Here is a 15784-nt window from a genome sequence, read left to right as displayed (position 1 = left end):
CTCCATTGAAAGCAATGCGCTGCGGTCGAATGTGGGATAAATTGTCGGGAAGGGCTTAAATATATAAGCCCTTCCCTGCAATTCATCCAGAAATGTGTAAAAATAAAAAATATATATATACTCACCTGCTCCCGGCAGACGGAGTTCCGCGCGGCCGGCCTGCAGTGGGTGTGAAGGGGGTGTGACTCAGACCTGCCCCCTGATTGGCTCAGCGCTGAGTCTGACTCACACCCCCTTCACACCCACTGCAGGCCGGCCGCGCGGAACTCCGTCTGCCGGGACAAGGTAAGTATATATATATTTTTTTATTTTAACACATTTCTGGATGAATTGCAGGGAAGGGCTTATATATTTAAGCCCTTCCCGACAATTCACCCCGCGATCGCCGGCAGCCCATTGCATTCAGTGGAACCTGCTGTATTGCCGGCTCCATTGAATTCAATGGGAAAACATCGTTCTTCTCTGCCACAGCTGTTACAGCTGTGGCAGAGGAGAATGATTTGTCTTCTATATGTTCTTAATGGGGTCAGCGCTGCTGCCGCCGGCCCCACTGAGCGCATATAGAGAAGAGAACAGGAATCGCAGATCGCAGATAGGTGCGATCTGCGATTTCTGTTCTATAATTTATCGGACGAGCGCATAAAAAACGCTCATGTGTCCGAATGAAAAATGGAAAGAAAATTCACAGAAAGATGAAAAAAATCACATGAAAATTAAATGAAAAGTCAGACTGATTTTTCAAACCAAAAAGAAAGCTGCTGGTGTGTAAACAGACAATGTGAGGCGGGATGTCCGTGTGCTGACCGATGCGGGCGGGATGTCCGTGTGCTGACCCATGCGGGCGGGATGTCCGTGTGCTGACCCATGCGGGCGGGATGTCCGTGTGCTGACCCATGCGGGCGGGATGTCCGTGTGCTGACCCATGCGGGCGGGATGTCCGTGTGCTGACCGATGCGGGCGGGATGTCCGTGTGCTGACCGATGCGGGCGGGATGTCCGTGTGCTGACCGATGCGAGCCGGAATGTCCGTGTGCTGACCCATGCGAGGCAGGATGTCCGTGTGCTGACCAATGCAGGCGGGATGTCCATGTGCTGACCGATGCAGGCGGGATGTCCGTGTGCTGACCGATGCAGGCGGGATGTCCGTGTGCTGACCGATGCAGGCGGGATGTCCGTGTGCTGACCGATGCGAGCCGGAATGTCCGTGTGCTGACCGATGCGAGCCGGAATGTCCGTGTGCTGACCGATGAGACACAAGATGTCCATGTGCTGACTGATGCGAGGTGGAATGTCCGTGTGCTGAATAATGTGAGGCAGGATGTCCGTGTGCTGACCGATGTGACACGGGAGGTCTGTATGCTGACCGATGTGAGGCGGGTTGTCCGTGTGCTGACCGATGCGAGGCAGAATATCCGTGTGCTGACCGATGTGACACGGGATGTTCGTGTGCTGACCGATGTGACACGGGATGTCCTTGTGCTGACCGATGTGACATGGGATGTCCTTGTGCTGACCGATGTGACACGGGATGTCCTTGTGCTGACCGATGTGACACGGGATGTCCATATGCTGACCGATGTGACACGGGATGTCCTTGTGCTGACCGATGTGACATGGGATGTCCGTATGCTGACCGATGTGACACGGGATGTCCGTATGCTGACCGATGTGACACGGGATGTCCTTGTGCTGACCGATGTGACATGGGATGTCCGTATGCTGACCGATGTGACACGGGATGTCCTTGTGCTGATCGATGTGACACGGGATGTCCGTATGCTGACCGATGTGACACGGGATGTCCTTGTGCTGATCGATGTGACATGGGATGTCCGTATGCTGACCGATGTTAGGCGGGATGTCCGTGTGCTGACCGATGCGACGCGGGATGTCTGTGTGCTGACTGATGCGACGCAGGATGGCCGTGTGCTGACCGAAGTAAGGCGGGATGTCCGTGTGCTGACCGATGCATCCTTAGGCTGCTCTTCCACGGGTGATCTGGATTACGCATGCATAGGCTCGCAGCGGAATCCGTCTCTGATCCCGGCCGGTGACTCCGGATACCTTCGCCTTTCTGTATTGCGGATGACCGTGGATGCTTGCCTATGAACATGCGCAGTACAGATGTTCTGTAATCATTGTTTTTCCGTCGCCCTCGCTAGGCGTTGATGCAAGTCCCCGCGGCCTATTGTGGATGAGCTGCGGATTAGTCAATGGAAGCCGTCTGTGTGGATTCCACAGAAAAATAGAACTTGCTCCGGTTTTAAATCCACTTGCGGAAATTGCAATCGCTGTCCGCCCATCTGAGTATATATGCAAATGCTCTATTTTTTCAATGTGTGCGGAATACCGCGATCATCCGTTGCGGTGACGATTACGGATTACGCAAATTCAAATCTGGTTGTGCGAGACCGACCATAAACTGGAGAAAGGAAGAAAAGTTGCAGAAAAGTGGCATGAAAGCTCCCAGCATGATGGATCCCTCCTGCGGGACGGATCTGGATCAAGGGGGGCAGCTGTGTATATTGGGGCGTGTTCACACAGCAGACTTTGATGCGTTTTTTCTGCTCCCCTTTCCATTGAAGGGGTGAATTCTGCTGTGGATCAGCACCAAAATCCATGTTGTGCGACTTTTATGCGGTTTTTGAACACGGATTTTAGTGTGCACTTTCTACTATGCACGCTGCTGGTATGTAAGCAGTTGGCTGACCGCAAGCGACGTTCCTCCAGTAATCAGTCGCTGACTATGCTCGACTTCTGCGGAAAAACACAGCAGTTTTCAAAAGCAAACATGTAGGCAGCTGCCCTCAGTAAAGATGGCCGTCGCCAGCCAGACAGAGGCGTGGTTAAAGAGAACTCTTCACAGTAATTGGTCGCTATTCCTTCTTCCGACGTCCAGGCCTGAATGCTAGAAGATTATTGGTGGGGAAGACTAGTGACGTAAAGTGAAGGCGCGGCTCCCGTTTAAACGGCCGCGGCGGCGACGCCGAGGTCTTACCTGGGCACATAGACAGCGGAGTCAACGGCGACATGGGGGTGGTGGGAGCGGCGGAGGATTCCGACGTGTGCGGGGAGAAGAAGTTCGTGGTGCCGCAGCCGCCCTCCATCGAGGACTTCACCATCGTGAAGCCTATCAGCCGCGGAGCCTTCGGGAAGGTGTATCTGGCCCGCAGGAAGAACAACAGCAGGCTGTTCGCCGTGAAGGTGAGACGTGTAATGTGTAGGGCATGCTGAGACTTGTAGTGCAGGTGGGGAGATCCTCCAGTGGTTGCTGCAGGCTGCCCGACACTTGAGTGGTGGAAATACTACAATTCCCAGCATGCTCCACCTGCTTCTGACTATGAAGGCATGCTGGGAGTTGTAGTCCTTGCAGTAACTTGTTTGCTGCCCCATCGGCAAGTCCTAAATCCTGTAACCGAGTTATTGGAGCGATACGTGACCGTGCGAAATATACCGTCCGTATCCACGGCCGCGGGATGTAAAGATACGCTGACCGTGCGGAATATACCGTCCGTATCCACGGCCGCGGGATGTAGCGATACGCTGACCGTGCGGAATATACCATCCGTATCCACGGCCGCGGGATGTAGCGGTACGCTGACCGTGCGGAATATACCGTCCGTATCCACGACCGCGGGATGTAAAGATACGCTGACCGTGCGGAATATACCATCCGTATCCACGACCGCGGGATGGAGCGATACGCTGACCGTGCGGAATATACCGTCCGTATCTACGGCCGCGGGATGTAGCGGTACGCTGACCGTGCGGAATATACCGTCCGTATCCACGGCCGCGGGATGTAAAGATACGCTGACCGTGCGGAATATACCGTCCGTATCCACGGCCGCGGGATGTAGCGATACGCTGACCGTGCGGAATATACCGTCCGTATCCACGGCCGCGGGATGTAAAGATACGCTGACCGTGCGGAATATACCGTCCGTATCCACGGCCGCGGGATGTAGCGATACGCTGACCGTGCGGAATATACCGTCCGTATCCACGACCGCGGGATGTAAAGATACGCTGACCGTGCGGAATATACCGTCCGTATCCACGACCGCGGGATGTAAAGATACGCTGACCGTGCGGAATATACCGTCCGTATCCACGACCGCGGGATGGAGCGATACGCTGACCGTGCGGAATATACCATCCGTATCCACGGCCGCGGGATGTAGCGATACGCTGACCGTGCGGAATATACCATCCGTATCCACGGCCGCGGGATGTAGCGGTACGCTGACCGTGCGGAATATACCGGCCGTATCCACGACCGCGGGATGTAGCGATACGCTGACCGTGCGGAATATACCATCCGTATCCACGGCCGCGGGATGTAGCGGTACGCTGACCGTGCGGAATATACCGTCCGTATCCACGACCGCGGGATGTAAAGATACGCTGACCGTGCGGAATATACCATCCGTATCCACGACCGCGGGATGGAGCGATACGCTGACCGTGCGGAATATACCGTCCGTATCTACGGCCGCGGGATGTAGCGGTACGCTGACCGTGCGGAATATACCGTCCGTATCCACGGCCGCGGGATGTAAAGATACGCTGACCGTGCGGAATATACCGTCCGTATCCACGGCCGCGGGATGTAGCGATACGCTGACCGTGCGGAATATACCGTCCGTATCCACGGCCGCGGGATGTAGCGATACGCTGACCGTGCGGAATATACCGTCCGTATCCACGGCCGCGGGATGTAGCGATACGCTGACCGTGCGGAATATACCGTCCGTATCCACGGCCGCGGGATGTAGCGATACGCTGACCGTGCGGAATATACCGTCCGTATCCACGACCGCGGGATGTAAAGATACGCTGACCGTGCGGAATATACCGTCCGTATCCACGACCGCGGGATGTAAAGATACGCTGACCGTGCGGAATATACCGTCCGTATCCACGACCGCGGGATGGAGCGATACGCTGACCGTGCGGAATATACCATCCGTATCCACGGCCGCGGGATGTAGCGATACGCTGACCGTGCGGAATATACCATCCGTATCCACGGCCGCGGGATGTAGCGGTACGCTGACCGTGCGGAATATACCGTCCGTATCCACGACCGCGGGATGTAAAGATACGCTGACCGTGCGGAATATACCGTCCGTATCTACGGCCGCGGGATGTAGCGATACGCTGACCGTGCGGAATATACCATCCGTATCCACGGCCGCGGGATGTAGCGATACGCTGACCGTGCGGAATATACCGTCCGTATCTACGGCCGCGGGATGTAGCGGTACGCTGACCGTGCGGAATATACCATCCGTATCCACGGCCGCGGGATGTAAAGATACGCTGACCGTGCGGAATATACCGTCCGTATCCACGGCCGCGGGATGTAGAGATACGCTGACCGTGCGGAATATACCAGCCGTATCCACGGCCGCGGGATGTAGCGGTACGCTGACCGTGCGGAATATACCGGCCGTATCCACGACCGCGGGATGGAGCGATACGCTGACCGTGCGGAATATACCATCCGTATCCACGGCCGCTGGATGTAGCGGTACGCTGACCGTGCGGAATATACCGTCCGTATCCACGACCGCGGGATGGAGCGATACGCTGACTGTGCGGAATATACCGTCCGTATCTACGGCCGCGGGATGTAGAGATACGCTGACCGTGCGAAATATACCGTCCTTATCCACGGCCGCGGGATGTAGCGATACGCCATCCTGCGCCGGCCGCACTCGCACTGCGTTTGGGTCTCTGGAGAGAAGCTGGAATTAAAGGGATGGGCTTTTCTCCCCCGTTGATTTCCATAGGCTCCCGGCTCCGTTCCGTCAGGTTTTCAGACTTTAAAAGAAAAATTTAGTATGGAAAAACAACTGCAGACCGCGCTGCAAGAGCCGCATAACCTTAACTGCGCGTGTGCCAGTCGGCGCTTCAGCTGGCACATTCGCATCAGAGGAGACTGTCATCGCCATAGCAACAATAGGGCGTCCTCTGTATTGCACATATGCCGGTTGGCACTTCGGCTGGCACAGTCTTGGAAGAGAAGACGCCAGACAGATAAGCTGGGGTCACCGGACGGGCACTGGGTTGAACTCTGCTGCGGGGTCCGCCCTGCCGCTGTGCAGGCGGCCTAAGGCCACGGTCACACAGGGCGGATTCCCGACGGAAATGTCGCAGTTTAGCCGCTCGCTCTTCCGCTGTGGCTGGCGCTCCCATAGAGGAGAGCGCGGCCGCAGCGGGAAAAAAGACATGCTGCGGTCGGCAAATCCGCGCCGCAGCAGCGGCTTCTGTCAACTTGGCCGCAGCAGATTTGCCGTCCCGTGTGGACGAGATTCCTGAGAAATCTCGTCCACATGGCTGGCTAATCCCGGGATTAGCGGCCGCATGTGGATTTGCCGTGGTGAAATTCCGCACGGAATCTCCGCGGGAAATCCGGCCTGTGTGAACCCAGCCTCATGTCCACGGGGAAAATCAGGCCCGCTCCGGATTCTCCATGTAGAATCCGTAGCGGGTCCCTCCTGCCCCGCGGACATGAGGCATAAAAATAAGAATAAACTTACCTCCCGCCCGCTTCGGATCTTCCCTTCGCCGCGGCCTCATCTTCTCTGCGTCGCGGCCGGATCTTCTTTCTTCGGCCCGGCGGATGCAATCATCCATACTCTGTACTATGTTATCCACTTGTGATAAATAAAGTGAAGTTAAATTAACCTATATCACCAAGAACAGTTCATCGGGGGAGGGGAGCGGGGGTCTGCCATTGGGGTCCCTGCTGATGGGGCTTCCGTCCATACGGGCAGCGTTGTACACTCACTTTCACTTCCATGTGACTGAGCTGATCCTGTGCTGTGTGATGAACATGACGGCGCTGGGGGGAGGGCGGATCGCTGGTTCAGTCCTGGAATCTCCTTTAAAGGGAATGTGTTACAGAAAACGACCCGTTCATGAGTGAGGTTTTTTGTTAAAGACCTTTTTTTGGTGTATTTTAAAATCTTGAAGTTTGTCTGTTAAAGAAGAAAACCATCCTAAAGTCCTGCAGTTCTCTCAGCGGCCACTAGAGCTAATAATGGTCTGAGACTTCCTGATCTGTAGAGTAAAGGCCCATTTAGACACGATTATCTTTTGAGTGATAATTGTTGTGCGCTTTTTTACAGCACAACGTGATCGCTCAAATGTTGAGTGATCATCTTGCGCTCTGAGCGGGGGATGCAGAAAAGTGGGGCCTCCTGTCTTCTGCATTTATACAGCCAAGCGCTCCGAATGGAGGATGCAAGAGATTGCTCTGTTCTTCATACCCGAGCCTGTGTTCAGGGAGCGCGATACAGCTGAAGCAATAGTATCAGCTGTATCCTGCTGTTACTTCCTGGTAAGGCTGATTGTCAGCACGCTGAAAGACAACGATGAGCAACCGCTTAACGAAAACTGCACAATGTCAGTGCAGTTACACACAACGATTATCGCTCGAAAGACGGCTTTTGCGCAATAATCGTGGTCTAAATGGGCCTTAACCTTCTCAACTGTAATCCCATTTCATCACAGGCAGGATTATGCTGAGGAGACGCCTACATATAGATAACACAGGAGCCACCATTCACAATAGTCACAGCTCACCTCCTCCCCTCCCTGTACAGACAGGATTACACTGAGAGGAGACAACTATATATAGATAACACAGGAGCCACCATTCACAATAGTCACAGCTCACCTCCTCCCCTCCCTGTACAGACAGGATTACACTGAGAGGAGACAACTATATATAGATAACACAGGAGCCACCATTCACAATAGTCACAGCTCACCTCCTCCCCTCCCTGCACAGACAGGATTACACTGAGAGGAGACACCTATATATAGATAACACAGGACCCACCATTCACAATAGTCACAGCTCCCCTCCCTGCACAGACAGAATTAAACTGAGGTGACACTTATATATAGATAACACAGGACCCACCATTCACAATAGTCACAGCTCACCTCCTCACCTCCCTGTACAGACAGGATTACACTGAGGTGACACTTATATAAAGAGAACACAGGAGCCACAGTTAACAATAGATAATGTCACAGTTCACCTCCTCCCCTCCCATGCCCAGAACTCTCTCCCACAGGAGTGCATTGGTCTCCTGTCTATTGTGTGAACTGCCCCTGACTAGAGATGAGCAAGTATACTCGCTAAAGGCAATTGCTCGAGCGAGCATTGCCTTTAGTGAGTACCTGCCCCGCTCGAGATGAAAGGTTCGGGTGCCGGCGCGGGGGAGCGGTGAGTAGCGGCTGTCAGCAGGAGGGAGAGAGAGATCTCCCCTCCGTTCCGCCCCGCTCTCCCCCCCCCAGCTCCCTGCCCGCCGCCGGCAGCCAAACCTTTCCTCTCGAGCGGGCAGGTACTCGCTAAGGGCAATGCTCGCTCGAGCAATTGCCTTTAGCGAGTATACTTGCTCATCTCTACCCCTGACGTTGCTGGAAAGCCTCTCCTAGAATGGCTACTGACTGGGGTTCAGTTCTCGACTACTTAATGCTGCGTTTCTCGCTCCTCTGATAAATATTACGGAACGGACGCGACGCTGTTGGCGCAATTGTATTTTTTAATGAGCTTTGTGTCCTTTTTGCAGGTGGTGAAGAAGGCCGACATGATTAATAAGAACATGGTGCATCAGGTTCAAGCGGAGAGGGACGCTCTCGCCCTAAGTAAAAGCCCATTTATTGTCCACCTGTATTACTCTCTGCAGTCAGCCAACAATATCTACCTGGTGAGCCCCTCCCCCCGACTCCCCGCTGTCCCTCAAGGTTCTTGCTCTACAAGTTTTACGGGTGTTTGTAAAGAACTTTGTGGAAGTCTTTCCGTATTCCGACGCTGTTGATATTCTTGATCTCCTCCTGCTGATCCCACGTTACCTTGTATTATAATCCAGAGCTGTAATCACAATGCTGCTAGTTGTCGTGGGAAGCTGCCATCACTTAGGCCGGCTGCACACGAGCGTGACGGGCTCCGCCGCGGAATATTCCGTGGCAAAGCCCGTCACGGCGCCCCCCAGAGACCCCATACTTACCAGCGGATCCGGTGTCTTCGCTCCCGCATGACGCTTCCCCGCCCACTGCCGCCGCGTCATATGACGCGGCGGCGGTAGGCGGGAAAGCGTTTTCACGCTATCTTCCGCTGTGCTGTGAACGGATGGCTTACATTGACTGCAATGGAAGCCATCAGCGCGTACACCCGCGGCAAATAGAGCATGCCGCGGGTGAGGACGGGAGATTTCACGGTGCGGAATTCCGCGGTGGAATTCCACACCGTGTGCATTGAGCTATTAGGTTCAATAGAACCTAATAGCTGCGGGCAACGCAGCGGATTTTCGCCGCAAATTACGCGGCGTAAATCCGTTCATGGGAAGGAGGCCTTATTGTCAGACACCCCAGCAGCTCCTGTAATGCAGCGAGCTTCGCTTTATTGGATCACTCTAGTGCCGTGTGTAGATGCAACTCTTCCCAGACTGGGAATCGCCGGCTAACCCTTTGGAGTACCGCGATTCAGCAAGGAATGCTGGGAAATCTGCGTCTATCGCCGGGGCGGAGGTGCAGCCGCAAATTCCACAGCATTTCTGCATCCAAAACCGTTAAAATCTCCACCATTGATACAGATTGTGATGGTGTGCGCGCCCCTCCCAAGTCTTCGGCACCTCCTTCACCCGCTACCTGGCGGCCTCTAGTGAGCGCAGCGCCGCTGGTCAGGTGATACGGAAATGATCAGTGGCCACCGGGTGAAGGAGGCGCTGACAGCCGAGCGCAAATATATCCGTGTGAATGAGCGCGTATCAACAGCCCTTTGAAGGCAACCAGAATGCTGATATGGCCCTTGGTGAAGATGAGTGTGATGCCCCCTGCTGTAGATGCCATGTGGGTGATGATGAATGCGGGCAGCGAGTTGTGCGGGCGCAACGGGTTGTGTACGTGATCATTGGTGTCTTCTACCAGGTGATGGAATATCTCATCGGTGGCGATGTCAAGTCTCTCCTGCACATCTACGGTTACTTTGATGAAGATATGGCGGTTAAATACATTTCTGAGGTCGCTTTGGCTCTTGACTACTTGCACAGACACGGAATAATCCACAGGTAATTTACGTTCCGCCGCCAAGATAGTCAGCAGAAGGGGTGGTCAAGGGGTACCGATGGGCTAGCATGACAGCCTGAAAGCCTACGGAAGGTTCCCCATAGCTGCCGCCACGCATAGATGCCTTTCAAGTTCCGTGACCACATTAAAAACTCAATATATAGTGCAATACTAAAGTACTGCAGTATATAGTATGATCAGGCAAATAAATGCAAGTTCAATACCCTGTGGGGACTAAATAAGTGTGACTTTAAGTAAAAAAAAATTTATCAAGATTTTATTTTATTTTTTATTTTATTTATTTTTTTTTTAATCTTGGCTCCCAAAAAATTTGAATAGAGTGATCAAAAATGTGTGTAACCCAAAATGCTGGTAATAAAAAATTACAGCTCGCTCCACGAAAAGAACAACCCTTTCACAGCCCATTTGATGAAACAATGAGGCACAGGTCTCAGAATACGGCAACGGAAAGCAATTTTTGCTCAAGAAATTTTTTATTTTTTTTTTACCTTTTTAGGATGGATTCAGACGACCGTATATCGGCTTGGTTTTCACGCCGAGCTGATATACTGTGTCCTTGTCTGCAGGGGGGGAGGAGAATGGAAGAGCCAGGAGCAGGAACTGAGCTCCCGCCCCTCGCCACTATTTGCAATGGGAGGGGCGGAGCTAAGCGCCAGGACTTAGCTCCGCCCTGTCTCGCCCCCTCCTAATGCAAATAGTGGCAAGGGGCGGAGAGGGGGCGGGAGCTCAGTTCCTGCTACTGGCTCTTCCATGCCCCCCCTCCTGCAGACAAGGACACCGTATATCGGCTCGGCATGAAAACCAAGCCGATATATGATCATCTGAATCCACCCTTATAAAGGGAAACCACAATAGAATCTTGTCATCGCCATAATCATACTGATCCGCCATTTTTACTGCACTGTAAATGCAATAAGAAAATGAAACCCACCAAAAATGGCGCAGTCGTGTTTTTTTGTTTGTTTTTTTTTGTGTACAATTTCTCCCCACTTTAAATGTAAGACTTCTGTACATTAAATTGCACCATTTAAAATCCGACTCGTCCCGCCATTAACAAGCCTCATACAGTTACGTATGGAAACAGGTTATGGCTCTTGGAGGGCAGGGACCAAAAAATAAAGTGATGTCTGGTCCTGGAGGGGTTAACATGGTTTGTGTTTTTTGCAGGGACCTTAAACCAGACAACATGCTGATCTCAAACGAGGGTCACATTAAGCTGACGGACTTCGGACTCTCCAAAGTCACTCTTAAAAGAGGTTGGTGTAAAGGCCCATTTAGACACGGCGATCTTTTGAGCGATAATCGTGTTCTTTACAGCGCAGGGTGATCCCTCAAACATTGAGCGATCACCCTGCGCTCCGAGCTGCGGATGCAGAAGACAAGCGGGGGTGCTTGTCTTCTGCATCCAGCTGTTCTCTGCTCGGAGCGCCTGGCTGTTATACAGCTGAGCGCTCCGTGCGGGGTATGGAGAACACAGCTGGACCGCTCTGTTCTTCATCACCAGCCTGTGTTCAGGGAGCGGGATACAGCTGAAACAATAGTATCAGCTGTATCCCGCTGTGAATCCCTGATCAGGCTCATCGTCAGCACACTGAAAGATCAGCGATGGCTTCACGAAAACTGCAGGATGTCAGTGCAGTTATACACAACGATTATCGCTCAAGACGGCCTTTGGGCGATAATTTTTGTGTCTAAATAGGCCTTAAGTGTGGTTGGACCTCCTTTACCGCATCATGGTAGCAATTGGAACTTGGACACTTGAAGTGACGCTCCAGTCTCAAACCAAGATGGCCGCACCACTTAGACTACGGAAGTACAGTGTGACGCTGCAGGATGCTTTGATTGGTCAGTGCTGCTCATATCAAACAAAGGGCTTGTCCAGGGTCAGAAAATACATGGTTGTCTTCCAAAAACGGCGCCACATCTGTCTACAGTTAGTAATGCAGTTCTGTCTCACTTCAATGGATATGAGCTGTAGTTCCATAGTCAACCCAAGGACAGGAGTGGCGCTGTTAACTGTAAGTACTGTGAACATACAGTGCTTGGTCCCGGGCTTTATTCCTGGCGGGGGCAGGGGAATTGAATTGGGAAGGGTTGCAGGGATTTCTGTTGTTCTGGGGTTGATGTTTAGTCTGAGCCGTCCTGGCAGACTTGTGACTAGATTGGGTTTAGCGTTTTCTCACAGGCTCCCGGCGCCCTGCACAGTCTGGTAACGTGAAGGCCTACGCGCTGCAACAGGCAGCGAGGTGTCCGAACGTATCTCGCTGTGCGCCGGCGGTCCTCGGGGTTTCATATACAAGTCGTTACATTGTAGTCTGTTTTGTGTTGGACTTCATGTTGCACTTTTGTCCTTTCAGAGATTAATATGATCGATATTCTTACGACTCCTTCAATGGCCAAACCCAACCGCGATTACTTCCGCACGCCGGGACAAGTCCTGTCGCTCATCAGCTCGCTGGGCTTCGTAAGTGTTTCCGACAACGCAACGTCTGAGGCGAACGAATACATCGCCATATGTTGTGGTCGACTTAAAGGGAATGGGGTGGGCAGCGTTGGTCTCGGGTGGGGGTGGGGTGTTCCATCCCTGCTATTTTAGTGTGAGAGAAACTAAAATAAAATGTGTTAATCACTTTCCCCCCCCCCCCCCCCCCCCCCCCATCACCACCATCATTGATTTCACGGGGTGTTTAAAAAAACAGTAAGGCTTTCGTTTCCTTTTTCCAAATTTTTTTTTTTTTTTTTTTTTAACCGGTTGTATTATCTATAGGGGTTATATAGGACCTCTGGGGGACAGTCACATGTCTGTATTTTACACACTTCTGCTGTAACTGGAGCATCTATAGGAGCCCGAGTTACAGGGAAAAACTGAGAGCCGGTGTGGGGTCCGCTGAGACCCTGCAGCTCTGACAGGCCGGAGGTAGCTGGCAGTAAATGACACTGCTGCTTTCTGCGTTCTTTAAGTAGCTGGTCTCCTCCTTGGGGTCTTCGGCTGTGTCTGATTGGCTCATGCTATCTTCCAGAAAAGGAGCTTTAATCCCGCACTATAAATTTACACCTCTTGGACCTTAATGGGTTAAAAAAAAAAACTCTTGCCTCTTTCAGTGTTCAGCAGCTTTGCTGAAATTGCATCTCCATGGTAACAGACCACAATGAAACCCCTTTGTAGTCTGATCTTGTGATGGTGCTACCTTTTATATGGCCCCTACTTCTTTGTAAGCTGCAGTAGCTATCTTTGCAGGAAGTGCGGACGGCTGCAGGATCGGCTGCGTAGTGAAAAATGGCGGTGACTTTATAGGGAAAAGCCTGTTCTCAAAGTTTCTGCACCTTGACTCTCCTGATTGTCGAGGTGTCCATAACATCTGAGGGGTCTGTCTGGTTGAAGCACGTTCCCCGTCTCCTGCGATGCGGTGATCCGGCGCTGGATCTTCGTCTTTTTATTGGTTATGGATCTATTTTTGTTTCCACCACTATAGAATTCTCCGGCCCGCGGTAAGATGGCGGCCGCTTCCTCGATGACCCCGGTGCTGAGCGAATCGTCACAGAGCAACTCGACTCCTCTTGCAATCCAAAATAAAGAAAACTCCGGGAAGAACAAGCTGCTGATATCGTGTAAGTAACTCGCAGGCCGTACTTACAGGCGATCAGCATGTCCTGTTTTTGGGTTATTCCACTCTGAGAATCGCCCATTTCTTGTGGGAGCCAAAAAAAAAATCGCACTTAATCTGTATTTTTATTTTACCTCTTTGAAGAAAGCGTCGTCGTCTCCCCCCCCACCCCCCTCCCCCCTCCTTCCTCCCCGCGTTAAAATCTCATGTTTTGTGATGTGTGTAACTCAGAATTGCTTTGCAGCTGCTGAGCAGTCGCAGGTTTACGACTGAAGCCCGAAGGACGTCTCGTTCGCGTCGCCGCGGATCTTCTGGCTTCTTCAATCATGTAAGGCGGATTCTGGGAGTTCCGTGCTGCGGACGTCTCACCCTCTGCTTCCCTTTTCAGCACCCGCGGTGAACACCTCCAGTCCCAGCATGCCGGTGAAATGTCTGACGCCAAACCTCTTGAAGTTCCGGGCGCAGCGCGGCACGTCCAGCACCAGCAGTCAGTCCCGCTTGTGTCTGTCCAGTATGGAGTCGGATTATTGCAGTAGTCCAAAGTGGGAAACCGGAAACCAGGTTTGTGATGCGATTGGTCGTCTGGATGTGATTCTGAGCCTTACGTAAGCTGCGGCTCGGGGAGGGTAATGGCGGCACAGTCTGTTGTGGGCTTTATATAGCAGCGCGCAAATCCTTACTGACTGCGGCATTCAAGTTATTCTTCAGTGGCCGTTGGTAGCCTTACAGCTTTATTGTATGGAAATGATTGGTGGGATGACCCCCACTATTGTGCCACGGCGGGGGAGGTAGTGACATTGTAGTACGGCACATTGATGGCTCTGGAGCTTTGCCTGCACCATCACTTTGCCTGAACCCCTTCTCACCCAACCCCCCTCCCCGTTCCCCGCTGGCACCCGAATCTTTGCGGATAAGCAGGCATGTACTCGGTAAGGACGATACTCGCTTATGTATCTGTCCTTACAGAGTACGCTCCCTCATCTCTAGTTACCATGTCTGTCAAAAGCAAAGTAAAAGCAAGATGCACTGCAATACCGAAGTATTGTAGTGTATTCTATCACTGATCATAAGATCATGTTGAAGTGCCTTATTGGGACATTAAACAAAAAAATCTAAAATCCAAACAAACTTGTTGTTTTTTGTTTGTTTTTTTGTAGTTTTTTTTAATTGCATTTTCGAAGATTTGTTGTTTTTAACCCCTAAGTTCCAAGAGCTATAACTGTAACTTTTTTTTTTTTTTCATCATCCTAGCCACATGAGGCCTTGTGTGTTTGCGGGACGATTTGTATCTTCTAACGGTACCACTTTGGGATACATGAAATGTATCTGAGAGAAAGGAAAAGAAATTAACACCACGACCGTCTGTCTTTTTTTTCTTTTTCCTTGAGGTATTCTGTTACTTTTAGGCCGGGCTCACGCGACCGAAAGCATAAACACTGCAGGTATCACAATGTTTTATTGCCATGTAAGCCAGCTATCGCTCTGTATGGCAGCAGTGGTGCACTGAGCATGACGGCGTATCTCACGCCTGCTGCTGTGCGCAGTGTGACTAGTGTGTTTTTTGTGTTTTTATATTTCCCGCTGTATCTTTCAGTGGCGTTGCATACTAAACACCGCACATACTGGTGTATTGCGCATGTACAGTGTTTTATATGGAACCCTTAGAGAATAGGGATGTACGCCGGTACTCTGCGGTAAAACTGAACATGCGGCGTTCTTTTTACGCACGATTTTATATGCAGTTAAACCTCCGCTAGTGTCAGCGGGTCAATACAAATGAATGTACTTTCATAGACTCCATTGACGGACATTCCGCTCGTGAGTCCAGCCGCACTCTGCTGGTCGCCGCCATCACAGGAATAACAGTTTATTGTATGTTCGTATTCTTCTTCTCTGTGTTCCAAGAGCTGTGATGTTTTTAACTTTTCACCAGCTGAGCTCTGCGAGGTTTTGATTTCCCCATGACATCATGACAGCATACGCTGGAGGTTGCTCACCTGCTGACCTGAAGGGACAGGAAGAGGCAGAATATAAAAAGCACCTCCCCTCCACCAACACCAGTGTTTTTCC

The 15784-nt window shown here is 51.9% G+C and overlaps 1 protein-coding gene across 2 annotated transcripts in view; it reads left to right on the top strand.

The window, feature by feature from the left end:
• Positions 1 to 2958: 2958 nt before the first annotated feature.
• LOC136590903 (serine/threonine-protein kinase greatwall-like) overlaps positions 2959 to 15784 on the top strand; it is a 30364-nt gene continuing 17538 nt past the window's right edge. For both annotated transcript variants that reach the window (XM_066588425.1, XM_066588424.1), the window contains exons 1-7: positions 2959 to 3203; positions 8594 to 8731; positions 9951 to 10090; positions 11277 to 11365; positions 12467 to 12573; positions 13583 to 13718; positions 14103 to 14275. In XM_066588425.1, coding sequence (XP_066444522.1) covers positions 3030 to 3203; positions 8594 to 8731; positions 9951 to 10090; positions 11277 to 11365; positions 12467 to 12573; positions 13583 to 13718; positions 14103 to 14275 — 957 coding nt within the window. In that variant the 5' untranslated portion in view covers positions 2959 to 3029. The remainder of the gene's footprint in view (positions 3204 to 8593; positions 8732 to 9950; positions 10091 to 11276; positions 11366 to 12466; positions 12574 to 13582; positions 13719 to 14102; positions 14276 to 15784) is intronic.

Source organism: Eleutherodactylus coqui, unplaced genomic scaffold (genome assembly GCF_035609145.1).
Source record: "Eleutherodactylus coqui strain aEleCoq1 unplaced genomic scaffold, aEleCoq1.hap1 HAP1_SCAFFOLD_53, whole genome shotgun sequence".
NCBI classification, from domain to species: Eukaryota; Metazoa; Chordata; class Amphibia; order Anura; family Eleutherodactylidae; genus Eleutherodactylus; species Eleutherodactylus coqui.
This window is presented reverse-complemented; position numbering and strand designations above follow the sequence as displayed.